The sequence below is a fragment of the Delphinapterus leucas genome, chromosome 5 (assembly GCF_059928025.1).
Source record: "Delphinapterus leucas isolate spDelLeu-1000000601 "Yukka" chromosome 5, BTC_Dleu_Yukka2, whole genome shotgun sequence".
Lineage (NCBI taxonomy): Eukaryota > Metazoa > Chordata > Mammalia > Artiodactyla > Monodontidae > Delphinapterus > Delphinapterus leucas.
In genome coordinates, this window is record NC_143133.1 from 56,727,794 (window position 1) to 56,748,462 (window position 20,669).

At 34.2% G+C, this 20,669-nt stretch overlaps 1 protein-coding gene across 4 annotated transcripts in view; it reads left to right on the top strand.

The window, feature by feature from the left end:
- The window catches only part of PCDH7 (protocadherin 7), a 419,973-nt gene extending 405,336 nt beyond the window's left edge, over positions 1–14,637 (top strand). For 3 of the 4 annotated variants that reach the window (XM_089911740.1, XM_022566346.3, XM_022566354.3), the window contains one exon: positions 6,759–14,637. In XM_089911740.1, coding sequence (XP_089767866.1) covers positions 6,759–7,135 — 377 coding nt within the window. In that variant the 3' untranslated portion in view covers positions 7,136–14,637. The remainder of the gene's footprint in view (positions 1–6,758) is intronic. The other variant, XM_022566362.3, reaches the window with a different exon arrangement.
- The last annotated feature ends 6,032 nt before the right edge of the window (positions 14,638–20,669 follow it).

The following is a 20,669-nucleotide window of genomic DNA, read 5'->3' on the forward strand; positions in this document are numbered from 1 at the left end:
AAGATGAGAGGAACGTCTGGCCTTATTTTGCAACTTAAAACAAGCACGTACATACATCATAAAGTCTGCATAGTTTGTATGCTAGACGGCTTTTATGTCTCATTGTTTTTGATCTCTGAAGGGTGTACCGCATGTACAACCGCTTTTTGTTGTCTTTTCTTGATTTTCAACCTCTTAGTCTTAGCTTATTGCTAATTTTTAACATGTCATTAAAATGGAGCTCTTTTTTTTTTATGTTGTGGCCCATGCAGGCAAAGAAAGATAACAACCCAACATCTTAGGGGCAAGTCTCTTTCAAATGAAAATGATTAATTGTGAGGTTGATCTGTTTAGGTTGTAAAGATAACTGCAACTAATAGAGTATTTGCCCTTCAGTTTTGAGCAACTATAATGACACATTCTGAATAAATCTTCACTGCCAAAGTCTTAATAAAGAAGTGTTAAGGGGAACATCTGATATAGAGTAACCAGTGACCACTGTATTTTCCTAAGTAGGTGGTAGCTCTGGCATACTGCAGACTCTATCAGCATAAATCCGTGAGTACTATTGGAAAACAAACTCCAAATACATGCCCTTTTGACTGATGATTGTTACTAGGTCCACAGTAAGTTATCTGAAACCCTTGGAAACAAATAAATCTTAAAAATTAAATCTTTCATATATTAGAAAAGGTAATATCATGCATGTATATAATTTTAAAGATCAAAGAGTCTTAGACAGTGTCCTTAATTAAACACTGTTTCTCCCGGAAAACATATAAATATTCACACTATGTGAGATAAATAAAGATGAAAAATAACCTTGTACTGAAAGTCAGGTTTGTTGTAAATTTATGGAAAAAAAAAGCTTTTGGTTTTCAAAGCTATTTTGAGGACTGTGTTGCAGATAAGGGATTGTGCACCTGAAGTTTCTAATATTTACTGAGGGCCCACTGTGTGTCAAGAATTATTACAAATACTTTACCTTTATTAACACATTAAATCTTCATAATAATCCTAAGAAGTTAATTCATTCTTATGCTCTTTATAAAGATGAGGAAATTTAAATGAATCAAGTAACTTGTTTAAATTTACATACTTATTAAGTGACAAAGTTAGGATTTGAGTTCAGGGATCCTGGTTCTGGAGCCTATTCCCTTAATACCCATTCACTCAGGGAAGATGGCAGAGAGGAAAAAAAAAAATCTATACTTCTTTAAATCTCTCCAGGGGCTGTGACCTACTATTTACCTAAAATCTACAAGGCACCAGACACCATGATATAAACTTTATATACATTAACTCATTTATCCCCATAATACATGGGGAGTAGGTATTATTACTTCACATATGAGGAACTTGAGGCTCAAAGAAATTATATCCAAAGTCACACAATTTATACATAATGGGATCAGAATCACACTCAGCACTGCTGGGACTCCTAGTCTCCCGTTCTTTTCACAAGTTCCACTCTGTCTTGAGAGAAGCACTCAGGAGAGGTATAACTGAGAGTGAAGTAAGGGTTGGTTGGATAAGCGATCTTTATTCTCTTCTAATTCAGTTGAATCAAGTGGTTTCATGATAAATTAGAATACAATGTAGAAATCTTAACCCCCTTGTAGTAATGCTGGATAACACTTACTTGCAAAACTATAAATTTCCCCTTCTTCCAGAAAGTGTTGGGATATTTGGAGGATCACCTACTGCTTATCTGAGTCAGTGATTTCCATCTTCTCCATGATCTGTTATGTGCTTATCTTTAACTTTCCCTAATTCCCCAAATAGATCAAAGGCGGGGATCTTTAGGCCATTTATATAAAAAAGCCAAGTCTGACTCAGTACTCAATTTTTGGATCTCGCCCCCTCACACCTAAATTTTATTGCCTATAATAATAATGTTCCAGTAAAAGATTTATGTAATTATTTGTTCTCAGATTTATTATGTAAGGCAAAAGTAAATCATTTTCTGACAGCTATTTTAAAATAAAGCACTTGATTGAATCATTAGAATAAAAATGATATTTTCATTTGGACTAAAGAAAATAAAGGTAATGTTAAATTATTTGTTGGAAAATCAACAGTTTTATCTGCCTTTATTTGTTGTTCATCCTTTTGTAAAAGTTGTTTGTAGTCCACCAAATTCCACTAGAATTAGGTGTGTCTCTAGAAAAAGAAATCTTTGGATAACTGGAAGTCAAGACATATAAAGAGAGAAATAAGTACTTTAAAAAGGAATAAGGGAAAAGGTGCCTGTGTGTGATTTTTCTCCTCAAAAGAAGAGAATAGCACAATTTTTTATTTGCAACATTTTGTCAAATAATGTTAAGAATGTGCTAAGTGCACAGGAAGGATGTGACTGTCTTGGAGTCTACACATTGATTAGCAATCCATTTATTTCATACGGTCAGATATTTATTTGTATATTAAACAAATAAGCAATTGATGCATATAGCTTTAAGTATCTGAGCTTAAAGCAAAACAAAACAAAAAAACCTCTGGAAATATTTAAAAACTAAATGCAACATTTTCATGCTTCTTTTAGGAAATGGAAACATCCTTTTATATTCAGCCCCAAGCCAAGGGTCTGGAATAGGAATTCTAGACCAGGATTCTGGCAGAATGCATAACTGAGTCCATCAAAATCTTTACTGGTGCAGAGCTGTCTTTAAGAGTCTTAACAATTCCAGTGCTCTCTTATAATAATACTTCTAAAGGCTTCTGAATTGTATAGGACAGCTTCTTGAAACATCAAATGCCTCCATAAATCTGGGCTTTCCTTTTTATTTCTAATGATGCTACGTATTGTCTGTCGCTACTTGCTGAGGTCATTGCAGCAGTATCTTCTCACCACCCACTCATTTCCCTGCCTCTTAAGAGCAAATACATTTCTTTTCAGAGAAAGAACTTGACTTCTTAAATTAGTTATAATTACCTCCATTTTAGGAAATGTATAGTTTTAAAAAGGTTGAATTATTATTTTTTCATTAAGTAGTAAAATTTGTGTCTTTGTGGCATCTATTTCCTGTGCTCGTCAGATATGGTTTTTTTCTCTTTCTTTGGGGACTCTAGCTTTTTCTTATGGCTGTGGGTAGCAGTAATTGACCTCTAAATAACTTTGCTGTTACATTTTAAGAAGAAGCAATATGGTATTATGGAAAACACTAAAGTGAAAGTCAAAACACTTGTTCTTTGGCCTCAGCTCTTCCGTAGTCTGGACCCCTCAGTGTTTCCATCCTCCTTGCTGTTGGGTTGAGGTGATAAGTAAAAGAGATGAAATGTGGGGAAGTATTTTATGTGTTATACATTGTTTGATATTATGATGGCTGAAAACTGTCTACTTTCGAGAGGGAAATTAACTTTATGTCTAAGAAAGGACTTTAACTTTCTAAAGTTATGTAACGTTTCTAGTAAATAGCATAACTAGGTAAAAATGGAGAACTCTGCAAATGATGCTAAAGCAACAAGAGCTAATGAATACGATTTCTACTTCCAGTCTTTTCAAGATTTGATATGACTGAGTGCGTGTGTAGGGGGGAACCTCTAAGGAACTGAGTTGGTTATGGAAAATGCTGATAAAGAATACCATTATATTTTGATACAGAACATTTTACTTTTTTAATTGATTTACTCAATACCAAGTAAACAGAGTTCTGATTAACTATTTTCCATTTCCACTCAGGTCAAAATGAAAGGGAAGAGTACTAAACTAAAGCGTGAAATAATGTTCTTAGATATCACAAAACACCTTCTTCAGTGGAAGACTGAAAGACTAAGAAGGATTACTATTTATGGAAGATCTGCCTCTGTAATTCCACAACAAATAGGACATTTTAAGAGTATATCTTTTATAAAAAAGATAAAAAAGTGCACTTGATAATTCTGTAAGACCCCATATAACTTTTGTCTTTTAAAAAACATATATATAATATCTACTTGAATAATTAAAATAAGAAAATACAGAAACACAGAAAAATACTATTCCACTCATGCCTTCCTTTAATAGATTGCATCATAATATAAATTGTGTTCGTTAATCATTAGCATTTCTTTGAGGATTCATTTGAGTCATCAAGATTGGAAGTTTTGATTGCTTGTGATGAATCTCTTATAGCCTTTCTTGATTATTTTCTAAATTTTATGATAAACACTGCAACATGTCTCAACCAATTAGTCTTGTCAACTTCCACTGTGGTCCCCAATCAAGTCTTTGACTTTGGAAATGACAGGAGATCCTTATTAAAAGTCATGCTTATAACCCAGACTATGAAGTAAGGGCTGAGGGAATGAATTGAAGAGTATCTCACTCCTAGTTGACTGGAAATTGAGTCAATCTAAATGAATATATATTTTTTTATGAGCTACAGGGAGTTCAAGGTGCACAAGTTAAGTATAACAGGTGGGAAGAGATGTTAAAGTATTAAGGTAGCTCTATGAGCTATCCCTAAATGCACCTCAAACAAATGAAAAACAAGGTGCTATGAATTTCAGACAGGAAACACAAATTAATCCCCAAAGAGCAGCGACCTGTGTAAGTCATTGTGTAAGTAAACTGTCACATTACGTGAGACTTAAGTAAATACAGAGAGATGATTGGAGACTATTCTGGGTCAGTTCTGCAGGGAATGACAACCACATTTGTAGAGATTTTTTCTATTTCAGTAGCAAAATTTCTGATTATTGTCTTGTGTCCTTGGTAGGCATAAGGAAAAAAGAAAAGCTTGAATTTATTTAAGCAGTGACAAAAAAAGGAATGTTTAGAGTAAAAAGTAGATCTGATCTCACACTTTGCATTTTTATAAGGTTTTCTTTCTTTCTTTCTTTCTTTTTTTTTTTTGGTCTGTTCAAAGAATTTAGGTCAGCTTCAAATAAGCAAAGTACCCCAAGACAAGAAATATTCCCAAAGAACTCAATTTGCTCATTTAAACTGACCAGATTACAAAAACCATTCACAAAATTTGTCAATAGTTTGATTTTTAAAATGCATCTAAAATTTGTGTTTGAGAGACAGAGGGAATTTAGCACAAAAAGATAAATAGAAAAGTGCTTTATTTTTTGATGATAAAATTAATAGGATCTGCTCACTTAAAAGTCAAATAGCAGCATATGCAACTACAATAAATAATTATCTTTGCAATTTACCTTTGGAAAAGAGAAAAGTAATTCTAGATTTCCTATGAAGAATAATGGGATTTCCTTGCTGAACTCTGAGCACACAGCATAAAAATCTCAGGTCACAGTGGTTCAAAAATCAATGAGTTGACAAATGTCAATATTTCAGTTATCCACCCATCACTGTAGAAAAAAAATGACATGCCGTATTGGACTGCCTTGATTTAGGAGTTTTGGCAGGATAAAAATTCTAAAAATATCCTTATACAAATAATAATCAAATAGGAATATCATTACAAACTACAGGGGATGTTGCATGGAGGCAAAAGCAGAGGGTTTAAATATATTGGATATAATTTAAATAACCCCCTATTCTATTTTAAACCAAGTCTACCCAGGATGCATATGCAAATCTCACTGATTTCATTTGTTGTGAATATATTTGCAGAGGTTAAATGTGTCAGTCTTTTAAGTCCCAAGCCTTGTAATAAAATGGTACTGAATGATATAAATTGGAGCATAGTCATATTAGTCATATTATGTTCTTTTTTTTTGGCAATAAAAGAAACTGTAAAATATATTAAATAAAACCCTAGAGGTAGTTTTCTTAGAATCTGTTGAGGTGAAGCAGGTTTTTCTCTCTCTCACTCTCTTTTTCAAACCAAAACAAAATTTGTTAAAAAAATATTTTTAATAGTAAGAAAATATATAACTGTTCTCCAAAGACAGACACATATAATGAAATAACTTAGCTTTATAGAAATAGAAGACAGACATTTCCCACTCCATTAGGCAACATCATTAATTAAGAATACAAGCCATTTCATCAAAATTGTAGAAGTTTTGACTCGATTTACCCAATACATTGCATTTCATATAATATTTCCATTCAGTAAACACACTGGCAGATGTATTTCTATGTGAACACTCAATGGACTATGCTACAGCACACATTAGGTCATTAACAAGGTGGGAGGCAGGAGCGAGTGGGCTAGAGTGGGGTAGGTGGTGATACTGCTAGTGTGCTCACACTTGGAACCCACTAGTACTTTGCTTTTTTACTTTTTAACCACATAATGTGCTGTCAATCTAGGTTCTACTTCTGAGTCACCCTGATGTTTTATAATGTATTTTTACTATAAGGTTTTGCATATTTGCATTCTATGAATAATGTAGAAGCAGGAAGGAATCCAATTGGCAAAGGTACACGATTTCTGGGATAATTTATAAATACAGAAAATTATCTTTTTGGATTCAATAACTTTCCCTATGCATGTGGAAAAATTTGTACCCATACAAATATACATGTGTACTTTATTTCTACTTGAGAATATGCACATGTACCTGTCCTGTAACACATGCATATATACCTGTCTGTTCTACACACTTAAATTTATCAGTTTGTCCATTCCTCTCTTTCTATAACATTTGATGTTTTTGCAAAATCTTATCTTTATTGGATATGAAATAAAAACTGTTCTATGAGATGATGAACAGCAGGGTGCTGAAAAAAGGGAAATAATATGGTAAAGGAAATATAGATATGTAATATATATATTATATAAATGTAATATATATATATATATATATATCCCCTCCAATTTTATATAGGTCAGGAAAACCTATTGAGAAATGGCCAACTTTAATGGCTCCGTCTCCTTGAATTTCAGATTCAAGACCTCTTCCAGATGTAGCCCTAACTGGGAAGTGTACCCGTGAGTGTGATGAGTATGGCCACTCTGACTCCTGCTGGATGCCTGTCCGCACTTCTCCAGAGAGGAAGAAGAGCCAGCCCAAACTATCTACTTTCATGCCTGTTGATGAACGAGGAAGCCAGGAAAAGCTGGCCAATGGCGAAGCCGCCATCATGGGCGACCGCAACAGAAACCTCCTGAACAAAAAGTTGACCTCATCCTATGAGACCTTCAGTGCAGCTAGTTTCAGCAAAAATGAGGAAGCCAACACTGAGGATATTCCCCTTACAAAAACGGGGGAATACAAGCCATCTCCTGTCAATACTCTCACTAGAAGAGAAGTTTACCTGTAGGCTATAAAGAAGCAACAGCAAAGTTTTTTTCATGTATGAGAAGGAGGATAAGGGGTGAAAAACCTTACAAAACAAAACCGTGTAATCAAAAAGAGGGGGCTACCAAAGAGACAAAGCTTTGCCTGCCACTTCTGCCTCCAGATCGGGCCTTTAGTGAATGATACTGTTTAGCCTGATTGTAATATACAATGTAGAAACCATCCTTGTTACTTGCATGTCTAACCCCCTCACTGATTCCCAACACTCGCTCTCTCTCTTCCCCACCCCCGTCCAGAAAACAAACAAACAAACAAAAAAGATGGTTGCAAGTTTCCTTCATGGTAACAAGCCTGATTAGCAGAACACAGCACACTCTCATTATCCCTAAACAGAAGTATGATTTTAGTCACTTTGATTTAGTTCGAATGTCATCCGGTTGGTCAAAAGAAAGCAGATCAGGTGAAATATATTTCAGACATGTGATCAGAAATGATTAATCACCATGGAAGGCAATCCCTCAAAAATGATGAGTCCTTCTAAAGGTACAGTCCTTACAGAGGGGAACTCTAGAAGCAGCATTTGGGGGAGGATCACAGCTTTAATATTGTAACAAAGGCTGAAAACTAAACAATACCTGGTTGGAGATTGCAGTCCCAAATTGGCATATGTTGTTTTTCTCAAGTCAGGAGCATCAATTTCAATTCCATACCTGTATTGAATATTCTTAGTATATACATAATCTTGACCACATGTATCAATTACACTAGTTATAAGTTGTAAAAAATTATATATATATTTTTCAGAACAGCACCACTATTATCAACTAACTGGAACAATTATGTCATTAACAGGCAGAAGATCATGCGGCAGATCAGGGAAATCATGAAGTAGATTTGGTCTTGATGTGGAAATCCATTAAGTAACAAAAGTCACTGAACCCGGGCATGCACAGAAGCCCTCAAACACAAGTTTATTTTACATTTTCTCTATACCCAGAAAGCGTGCATTTTCTTTTAAAATGGATTTTCTTTGAAAGCTCAGAAAATGAAAAGTCAATGAGACATATTTTTGGTATTAAAATAGACAATTAGTTGAGGTTAAAGTTTAGTTTCAAAAATATTATCAGGGAAGATTTTACTTTTTAAAATCATATTTGTGGGTAGGTAGGGAAAGAAAGATACATCAGCATATAGTCTTTAAGTTCACTATAATCATTGTACAGTCAGGTTATGCTTGCTGGTCTTATCCACATTTCAAATGACCAAGTGCAATTTTTACGTGTTCAGTGCACTCTTCCATGTTAACAAAAGTGCATTAATTTTCAATCCTGTGCAATGTGGCACATTTTGAGACTCACAACTTTGAAACAAGGTGACACCCTAAAAGACTTACTCACTAATGTGATTTGAATGTTATTTAACATAATCTCCTAAAACCAAGCCAGAGTAAACAAGAAAGAAATGAGTTCTGGGCAGTGACATGTCTCATGGTATACGCATCTCAAAGTTAGAAAATATGCAGTTTTTTTCAGTGTAATATAAAGAAACAGAATATGCAGGTTTTGAGTCACTTCCTCTCCAGAGGATAATTTAATACAATTGGAAATTGAGCTGAGACATTCAGAAAAAGTGACAATCCAGGGACAGACTAGGGGATAACGGGTGAAGAGAGCAAACAGTCTCATCACTGAATGTTTGTAACCTGGTTAAGGCATAGCCTTGATGGCTCTGTAGTGAAATGTAGAAAATATGTAGCTCTGGATAGTTTCATGCTTTGCAATATTTCTCAGACTACAACATGAAGCAGCCTGGAATATAGGTTGTTAATTCACTATAGGTCATCAAATGCTTATCTTTGAAAACCACTTCTCTGTTTGGTGGGGTACTCTTTTGGGGTCATTTCCTTATGCTCTTTCTTAAATGGAGTTTTCATCTTGATGTTAGTTTATGTGTAATAGTTAGGATGAAAGAAGATATGTAATTGAAGAAACAAAAACATTGGACTAAAATATCAATAATTGAACATGTTTATGTTTGATTATTATTTACATTATGGAAAGATACAATTCTAGTACTTTGTTAGGAAACTGCATTAAAGCAGTTCTGCCTTGTATAATCTGTAAGTACCTATTAAGACAAAATACTTCTAAAGATACTTATGAAATGTATACATATTTTTTCTTGCACGTTACAAAGGAAATATTCAATTGCATAACACATGTGTGCAGCAAACTTTTTAATGCATTTTTTTCTTTCTTTCATGAGACACTTGAAACATTATATAGCTCATTTCACTCTATCTTAAAACCCTTCTGTTGTCTGTAAAGCTAATACGGGTCATATGGGCTCTTTGGATTAATTGGATCCACATTCCCCAATGACGTCTGCACAACATTCAATATAGCCATGTCATTGTCATTGAACTTGTGAGCCTCTTTAGAACTAAAATGGGTATGAAAGAATAAAATTCAGTGTACTGTAAGTATTTGCAGTAATTCTAGTAGAATTAGCTATCATAACATGTTTATTATTATAATGAGTTGGCATGACACAGAAATATATTTTGTGTTTGTATGACTTTTATTTTGAATAGGTTAAATTTGGTGCCACTCCATATATAGAGTGCTTTTGAAAAAAATCAATAAAAAGAAACAAAAAAAATAATAAATGAGTGAATGCAAAATAAGCAACTGTGCCTTTTATACCTGTTGTTATGGTAAAAAAACGGTTGTTGGGTTTGGACAATGAGGGGAAATGGGCTATTCTCACCTTTTTTGATCTTGTATATTTATCCATGTTTATTTTCTGAAAATAATAAATAATATATTAAAAATTTGCCTTCTGACAAACTCAGTGGAACAGTCTTAAATATCATTCATTCATAAAACAAAATTTATATGGGCTGCTTAATTCTGTCTAGAAGGCTAAAACATTTATTGTAATAGTAACACAGAGATTATCAGGGGTGAAGTCAGTCCATTTTGCAAGATAAAATATTGATTTACAATTTGTATTCTTTCTTTTTTTGTTGTTATTTTTCTTTTAACTGCTGTTTCACTTTGGTTGTACAGTATATAAACCATATTTGTTTTCTGTACACAAGAAGCTCAAGTGAATTTTGCATGCATTATACATTAGGACACATTTATAAATTGAGTAACTATATAAATTTATGTGTATTACAACATCTGTAGCTTCAGTCTAAAATCTAATGCTCATTCGGAACCTCCAGATATCATTATGGTTTCTGACTGGCCTGCTGCCTGAGTTTCAGAAAACAAGGGAGGCATTATTTTTATGGGAAGAAAACTAAGATGGTAATGAAGATGTCTGGCTGAAAGGCTACCCTAGGAAGCTGTCTTATAGGAAAATAAAACACAGAGACCAGAAGAAACTGCCAAGAATCAAAGAATCAAACAGCTATCCTAAAACAGGCATGAGAAATCTGAAGATCTCAGTAGTTTTAGGTATATTGTATCAGTAATAAATATACAATGTGTCCTTAAGGAAAAAAAAAAGAGTGAAGATGATCATGAGTATCATAAAGCTTGTTAGTTGTGACCTGGGCAGAGGTATATATAACATCTGGAGGAAGGCATCATTTTTTCAGCTACCTAGGGTTTACTTTCAGACAATTTTTCCTACATTTTAAAGCACTTGCGTTCAGTGTGGTATGATCCGTTTGTAATGTTAATCATTGACTATTGTTCTGCTACTTGGATGTTGATAGTGAAGCAGAGAACAATTTATCATCGTTTATTATGAGCCACTATGCACGCAACTATGCTAAACATGGCAAAATGTATTAAACACTCGTCCAGTCCAACTATTTATGAAATACTTTACATAATTTACTTTGCTTTTGTACAGTTTTATGTAAATAAATTGCTTGTCATTTTTGTCTCTGCAGATTAAAATATAACATGGTCAAATGGCTTCACACTTGTCAGTGTACTTCTCTGTTGACAGGTAATTCAATTTTGATTGGACGAGAAGTGAATGGATGTATGTACCAGTTTGATTTTAAATGATATGATTTCTGCTAAATGAAGATGGAATAAGGAAGATGATGCTGCAGTAATTGTTGATTTAGAGGGCACTGGGCATAACTGTTTATTACTTTGCCTTATAATGGAATAGACCTTGGATTCTTCAGTTTCATCAAAATAATTCCTGAGACATTTACCTAGCTGGCTTTGAAATCTTAAGCCTACAGTGGAAGAACTTCTCATCAGTAATATAAAAATTGATTTTTTTCAGGTGTTATCTAGAGAAATTTTACATTTCAGATAAAATTAATTCAAAGTCAAAATGTATCTCTGTAAAGGAAATTTGGTTTTTAATCTAAAGTAATAATGAATACAAAAAGAAACTAAAAAAAAACCTTATATCATGTTAGATATAAAGAAACTTGAAGCAAAAATTAGAATTTTTACCTTACTTTTTTTAGTTGAACTTTCTCTACTTTTTATATTTTTTCAATCATTTACTGTCTTTTTTGTTAAACTATTGCATTTACTCTTCTTTGTCAGATTATTACCCTAACTATAGTGGTTATGTTGTTTATTAAATTGTTATTTATTCAAACAAGCAACTTCTCTTCTCCAATCCACCTCAGAGACTTAGAAAAGGAAAGAAAATACTTTTTATATAAGCTAATAGATTGCAAGGAATGTTTGCCCCATCTCACAACAGTACTTCTAAAATCTACGGATGTGAAAAGTAGAAATTCTGAAGATGCTTGCCTTGAAGTTTCCCTACCATTTTTTTCCTTTCTTGGTTGAAAATTCAAAATACTTTACATAGAATGACACATTCATTCTTAAATCAAATATATCTTTGTAAATTGATTTTGGCTGACAGCCCTCCTTCTCTAAAGAAGAAATTAAGGGTGAAGTATGATGAGAAAGTCTGCTGCAAGTTGCAATGGATTGAAGAAATATGTGCATTCATTTGGCTTTATGATCATCTAATGGTGAGACCCAAACTTCAGTACCTAAATCAGTAAAACATAAAATAAAATCACTACTTTTCTTTTAAATTCTCAATTTAGATTTAATAAATATATTTTACCCTGAGACTGCATCCTTTGGTTAAAATATTTTTTAAAATCTCAAACATGTAAAAATACAGTGATACATTTTAGAAAGTAGATAGACATAAAGCAGGTCAACAAAAGTTGTGTGTATTGCTTCCAAGACTTAAGTTTGATTATTCTACCACCTCTGATTCCTTGAAGAGTTCCATCTAGTTACTTAGAAGCTTGACTTAGCACAACAGTATCTTACATATACAGCACACATTATGGTTTACAAATGTTTTTGTAAGGTTGATTGCAAAATTCCCATAATACCTGTGATATAAACTGAACAGTCTATTAGAATAGCCATGTATGAAGGATTTTACTTGTATTAAATTATTCTTAGACTGAAAATAAATTGAACACAAAATTCTGCCAGTGTTAACATCTCTCTCCTAGCTTATTGAAAACATTTTTTATAATTTAACAGATGACAAGGAAAAGGAACTCTTCCCATTTACCTGAATAAAATAGGCATTTGGTAAATTGGGAATGGGAGCGGAGGGGACACTAATTACTCAGACTGGCAGGTAGTTATCTTCACTTGACATCACACAACATACTCTGGCAGTAATTGTAACTTGTATGGAATTTCTGGCAGCAAATTGTAAATCTTGAACACATCATAGCCTAATTTTCCCGCTGAATACCCTTGGCCTAATCTATCAGGCAATGAGGTTTTGGTGGACCTTGGCTGGATATCGAGTCATTCTAGGTTTAGGGACTTGAATGATCACAACCAACAATCAGCACTATCAAAATTGATCAGATAATTTTGAATTCCCAAAATTTACTTTGGTTTCAACAGACTGATTTCATAAAGAAATCTGTTCACGAGTTTTGGTTTTGTAATTTTTTTCTCTTTATATTTAACTTCTTTGTGTCCTCATCTCAGAGCCCTTTGCCATACTCTGAGAAGTTTATTTGTTCTGTGTTTTTCCTCTTTCAAAAGCAAAGCTAGTTTTCCCAGGAGGTGGCAGAATGTTAGGTAGCTAACCCAGGACTAGAGGATTTGCAACCCAATCAGCTTTATTTTAATGGAAATTTACAATATCACTCGAGTTCTTGGGAGTCAGAGTGAATAGGGACTAAACTTATATGTTTATTTTTATACACAAATCTTTATCCCTACTTTATCCCTACTTTAATACTTGTTTATAAACTGCATGGAGGAAGGTGATTAACCAAGATAGTATAAATTTTCTAAGCTACATGGAGTGAGGAAAGGATATGAACATAAAATGTGAAAAGCAAAAAATTTATGCTCTCCTTTAGGCCTAACTTCGTTTTTTTCCTGTCTTGCTGCTGTTAAATGTAAATTGTACTCATTGGTTGAATTTAATATGTGTGACCCACAAAGAAATAATTATGTCTTTTTACTGAACTTCCTGTGGAAAGATGTAGAAGTTGCTCAGGTGTTCATAAATGCAAAATTTACCCCCAACATTCTCAGATGATGCCTGACAAAAATTATAGTTCACTTGTGATATTCAGTTTTATTTTTTTCTATTAAAAGTTATGATTCAAATGATGTATCACCGAAAAGGTCATAAGAAAGGTGCATGAGGTCAACAGAGAAATGCAGATATAATCTTAAAGATTAGAATGGGTTTTGAAAAATAAAAATGTTAAAGTGCCTAATTAAAAAAAAAATAGTCTATTAAAATAAATGCCTGAATGAGCAGTCTAAAGAAAGAGATAGAAACAAGATGTTTTATTTTGGTAATTTAATTGAAAGTATATTACAACATCCCAGACTTAGCAAAATTAGTAGTAACTTGATAGGATAATGTCAGGTTTTTTTCCAAGTGTTTTTTATGCAATAGTACATCGAATATTTTTATTACAGTTTTATGGCTTGTTATAAAAATTTGACCATGTATTTAAACCATTTTATAATACATTTATGAAAAGGAAGTAAGGGCAAAAAATACTAGAAAAAAAAGTAAAGTAAAGTAAGTAGATGGCTAGGTCATTTACTTATAATTTTAAAACCTGCCTTTAGGAGAGAAACACTTACTTGAATGTTTTTCCAGACCCTACATTACAGCTGGAATATACTAGAATAGTGTTTCTTAAACTGAAATTTGTGATCCACTAAGTTTCTAGAGATTCAGGTATTCTATGAAAATTTTTAAAGTTTTGAGTTTTATTAATATGATATCAAAGTAATCCTTCGGCATAAATAGTTTTCAGTGATAATTCTCAGTTGAAGCTGAATTTAATAGAATAAAATGTTCATTTTGTAAATCAGTATTTATCCATCTATTGTGTGAGCAATTATATTTTCTGGAGTCCAAAGGGATTTTTTTCTTTTTTACAGAAGTCCGTATTTTAGTTCAGCTATGAGAAAAACCAAATCAGAGATTTGGATAAGAAGCAAAGTCTTAAACAATGTGAATGATTGGACTAGAAGATACCAGCATACACAGACTTTCTAAAAAGGGCTAGATAGCAAATAGTTTAGGCTTTGCAATTTAAGAATCAAAATCAAGGATATTGTGTAGGTATTTGTATGAGAAGAAAGAAAACAAATGCCTGTTTGTTTTTTTTTTTTAACCATTTAAATGCATAAATAACATTTTTAGCTGAGGAGACATACAAAAGCATTGGGCTGGATTTGACCAGTGAATTACAGTTTCCTCACCCTGGTATACCAAAAACGGCTTCAGCTGAGATTAATTTCAGAATTCATCACTAAAATTCCTTTTCTTACACCTTACTTAAGGATGCCCCTGTCTGACATGGACAGTGTTAATATATGGCTTTATACAGCAAAGTCACTAATAACCACCCTCAAATTTTAGACTATGTGATTACCCTGTTTATCAGGATCATTTCTTCCCATTGACCAGATATGTAAAAATCTCATCCCTAGATCACAATAGGTAGACTCCTTAAGAGATGCAGGTTGATGTACAACAGATCCTCAGGCACCTGGAAAAGAACTCATAATCTTCTCAATGCAGGCATCATCGTTGTCCATTTCAGAAGAAAGATAAAAAGAGTGTCTTATACTGGAAGTTCCCAGTTTGGTTTAGAGGTGGAAGACTTCCTTTTTTTCATTGGATCAAAAGCTTTAAACATACTTCGATTTAAATGCCATGGATAAGGGCTGATTATTTTATGTATGCAGTTTATTTATGTTGAGTAACAAATAGTATGAAGTTTTATATTTAGAGCATGACATATGTAAAATAAAAATAAGAAATACAGTGATGAATGTAACGGCATTTTTGGAGTGAGGTGGGTTTTTTTAAGTTCTTTTTTATGTTTTCCAAATTACATACATGAATATGTTTTACATTAACAATAAAAAAGTGAACATTTTGAAGTATCCTAAAGTTATCTGTGGTTGAGTGAATAAACTTTGGAATAATAAGAGAAGCAATTTAATTTTAAAACATTGAACACTTTTCATCTGATAATACCCCCAAAGGAAATTGTGCTTAAAAAAAAATCTTAGATTATCATTCTAGTGTGACATTTGACATCAGCTATTTCCTCTCCCAGGAAAGCAAATATGATATGCTAAATAACTTCAGAGATTGTTGTTACCAAACTAGTGTAAAGGAAATAATCTTTATAGAAAACCTAAATATGAACACTGCTAAACCTGTAAATTAACTTTGAAGTTTATATTTTGAGGAAACTAACATATAACCATGCAGAAAAAAATCGACAACTACAATGAACCTATTTATCTAAGGTTTGATCAACATAGAAAATATGGATAAGTGTTTCATCTTGTAAATTGTATTATTTCAATATACATTTTCTAATATGACTATCTCTGAACCTTCAATCTAGGAATTATCGTAGATGTTGACTGGGTAGTAGTCAGCACTAGTTGATTTTGTTAAACCTCCAGAAATGAAGCTATTGAAAAAGCTACCATAAAAATCTATGCCTAGGGCTTCCCTGGTGGCGCAGTGGTTGAGAGTCCGCCTGCCGATGCAAGGGACACGGGTTTGTGCCCCGGTCCACGTAGATCCCACATGCCGCGGAGCGGCTGGGCCCGTGAGCCATGGCCGCTGAGCCTGTGCGTCCGGAGCCTGTGGTCCGCAACGGGAGAGGCCACAGCAGTGAGAGGCTCGGGTATCGCAAAAATAAATAAATAAATAAAATTTTAAAAATCTATGCCTAGTCTAGAAACAATCGACGTTCTTATTGACTAAATTAATCTGGCAACGTAACTGAAGAAAAGAAAAGATAAATTTTCAGTCATAACAATGGGTACTGTCAGTCCATACATGGTTTAAGAAATAAAAAGGGCAAATGAAAATGCTACCATACTAGGAAACGCTTCAAAGCTATAGATGTTATTGGCAAAGAGAGGGTGAACAGGGTAAGCCATATAGCCCTAATCCAAAGAAACTGATCCTTCAATGAACTGTCTTTTTTTGTAGTATTTGAGCTATGCTTCTGCTATGTCAATTACTGGGATGCATAACGAGATATTTAGTATACTGCCTGTCGACTTCTTTCCTTAAATTGCCTGGAATACTCCAGGCTCGTTTTTTTATTAGATGAAAACAAATATTATAACAGGTGATTTGATTTTTTTCTCTGCTTAGGATTTATATGTGTTTCATAGCCAGCATTTTGTTATCCTCAGGTTTAAAGGCTCTAAGTCATCAGAGAAACACTCCCACTTGACTATAAATATGTCAGACGATTATAATGACAGTGTCACAGGTGGAAAAATAATCTTCACTCTATTGTAATCAGACCCAACAGTGAAAAAGAATCATGCATTGCTCTGGTGCTTCAGTGGAGATGAAGGCACCAATTTATACTTTAACTCTTCAGGAAGGGCAGGAAGATATGTAAACAGAAAGATATACTCAGGTTTAATATCAACCTGAATTACAAATATAAAAAGATTGCTCAGGATAGTGGATTGTAGCCAAATTACCAGAAGTTAATTTGGAAATGGCATCTGCCTTGCTTGCTTTCACTGGACTCATGAAAATAATGCCTTGACCTCTGCACTACTTGATCCCTCACAACACCATGGCAAAGAATTCCCAGAAGTGTCACTCCTCCCACACACGTTTCAAATAACCAGCATAGAGGAACCAGGTGGAACATATTTATTTCACTCACACCGTGGTCAACTACTATCTAGGAATGTCTAGATGTTCCTCTTAGTCCTAAATTTATATCTTAGCAGTAAGTCAATTCAGTTTTAACCAATGCGTAAGTTTTGGTTATAACTGTGTGGAGCGTAGCATAATTTCTAGGCTAAGATCCCAATTAGAAAGTGCATTTCAATAACAGGTTCTCGAAGATGTGATGGCACTTCTCAGTCTTCTCCAATTGTGGAGGGAAAAAACTTCTGGAAAATTGTCTATTAAACTGGTCATTGTCATTCTGACTTTTAAAGGTATTTCTCCTTATTTTCCAGTCCATAAGGATAACTTAACTCAGAATAACATTTCTAAAAATGTATCATATTCTTGCAGAAAAATTGCTCGTATATCTTTTCCCCCCTGAACTTTTTAACATTGTGCATTTCCTCCAGAAAATGTGGGTGTAATTTATTAACTTAACAAAATAATATGAGGTATATCAAACACAGTGATGGATATTTGGGGTACAATGAGCAAGTAATAGAAGGTCTTTTCTCTTATAGAGTTATAAAATACATGGAGATAGCCAGAGAAAAACAACATTGAAACTGAAAAGAACTTGGTATGGTCAAAGATGAGAAACTAAGTTGTTTAGGATAGCTTGTGAGGCATCTGTCTTAGACTTTTGCAGTAGGAATAGCTACTCAAAGAGGTATCCAAGATCAGGAATGAGGATGGATGGGGATGAGGGGTGAAGAGGTTTTTTCAGGGAAAAATAACTGTGTATAAAGGACAGGGGGTCTGAGAGAGCATGAAAGTTTGAAGAACTGGAAGAGATTCAGGATGGGGAAATGATAGAGAAGGAAGGGTATGCAGGTGTTTTGGGGGTGGAGAGTGGAAGGATAGGGAGTAAGTGTAATGGGGGTAAAGGTAAGAAAGGGATGAACCACCCAAAAGTTGTTCTCATCTCCCTTCCTGAGAAAAAAAAAATCCTAATATTGGGATTGAATTATTTAGTGTTATTCTGTTTCTAAGAGCTGAGACATTTTCAGGTTGTTCCAGTAGTTGTGAGAAATAAGAAAGTTTAGGGTCCATCTTAGCAGCTGAAGCCCTGTCTCTCAGGGAACTGACTTGTTATTCATTATACAACCCAGTTTCAACACTTACATTCATCTCCTGACTGCCATGGATCCCCTTATCCATTCTTAACCAAAGCTGTGACTTAGCTCATCTCTGCCTCTGCTGCCATTTTTGCTGCTGTGGCCAATAATTGTACTTTTTAGACATACCCTGTCCAATATGATAGCCACTATCCACATGTGGCTATTTAAATATAAATTTAATTCAATTAGCACACTTCAGTCTCAGTTCTGTTACAATCTGACTGAGTTAGGCAGAATGATTGAGCTCATAGGTTGATGGTCATCCTATTGGTTGTTTTCTGGTCATTCTGCTGCAATCAGTTGAGTGCGGGGTGAGATGAAGGCAAAGATGATAACCAAACCAGAAGGAAATTCCTGAATCTGCTGCTTTTAGTGGCAGAAGGAAGCTACAGGCATCATACCATATATATTTCAACAAATATTTGTAACTCTGCTTAATGCCAAAGTTGAAGAAGACATGTTCCATGAATTTAAGGAACATGTTAGTTGGAACATTGGTAATACTAAATGCAAAAATAAGTATCACAGTAAGGAAATACATATCTATAGTTCTTAGAACATAAAAAGGCTGATCTGGCTGGGGCAGCTGGAGAGGCTGAAAATGGAGGCTCATTAAAGTTTAACCTGGAAAGATAAAGAGGAATTAGACAATAAGAGGAAAATAAATATTCCAAGCACAGTGAACAGCAATGTTAAACGTTAAAGGTAAGAAAATAAAGAAATCAGAGGTTGTACCTTCAAGTGTCCCGTATTTCCAGAGCACAATAAAGAGGAGGGGCAGGCATCCCTACATCCTATCATACAGCTTTACCTCTTAGTTCCATTCTTTATACCCACACTGTGTATTATTTAATCTTTCTTCCACATTATTTTGATACATCACTATTGGTGGGCATCTGCCCTTTTCACCAACCAAGCGCTCCTTCCACCTTCTTTTGGTAAAATCACCTCAGTTTTTCTTTGCCAGTTGTTTGCAGCTAAGGGTTTCCATTTTCCCCTGGCCTGGTGTTGGGTAACTCATGTTGGGCCAATTTGACCCTCTCTCCAATTCAGAGGAGAACCCAAAACGGAAAATGATTTAGCTTGTTGATTCTGATTGTGTCATCTTGAAGATTATTCCATACTGTCTGCAGCCTAGAGCCCCAGGGCTGTTTCCAAAGAGCTCTGTAAGAGTTTACCTACTACCTGACTTTTATCGAATATTTTAACCTTAATACCTGCAATATGTGCTTAATGATATTCATTGAAGAAAAAAAACAATACCGGAGAACAGATGCATATTCTCAGTGTTCTGTTCACATAGTTTTACCTTCTTCAGTTGAATCTTCCTTAATCTCTTCATGACCACTCTGTGCCCTAGTTAGGCATCTTCACTCTTTCTGAACTTTCCTGGTAGATTTCAGTCTCTAGGGCATTTCCCCTCATCCCAAAATGTGTGCTTCCAAATCCTGCCCACATGCAAGGCCTAGATCAGCCTTAGATTCCCTACCACTTTCTCTGATTATTTCAGCTCACGAATCATCTCTCTAATTCCTTGAAACTAATTTGGGAGATAAATATTATTTCTTCATTTCTCATTTCCTAGAGGAGAGAGTTTCACAAAATTCTCCTGGCTTCTTGCCTCACATCTCACTCTCTCACAGCAGAAGAATGAATTGATTTATGGATGAGAAACAGACAATTGCTCATTTTCTTTCTTGAATCCAAAGGAGTTTTTTTTTTTTTAATTAAAAAAAAAAAAACACAGGGGATTATTTCTTTTTCTTTCACTTCCTTGGTAGAATATTTGCTTCTTGCATTTATGTATATCCTCATCCCATAGATCTTCTTGTAAAGCTATAGATATAGATAAAAATAGAGACGGAGATGGAGACAGAGGTAGAGAATCTACAGGTTTCTCAGCATCTTCCCCACATTGTTTGTGACATAAATGCTAGTGAAAGAATAGAGCCTCCCCAATATTCCCAAGATCGGTAAAAATCTCAAGACTCCCCAGATTGGTAAGATACTTACCATAATATCTTATCTTTGCTTTTGTGGTCTCTTTTTAATAAGGAATATTATGTGCCAATTCTGAAGAATTTCAAGAGTGACATTACTTGTAGTAATGGAACAATATTCTTGGAAGTAATTGAGCACATTTTCTGCTAAATTACTCAGCATATTTCAACAGTCTCAACATTCACTAATGTACTAATTTTGAGTGACTGATTGCTGGTTAATAGGTATCTTTATTCA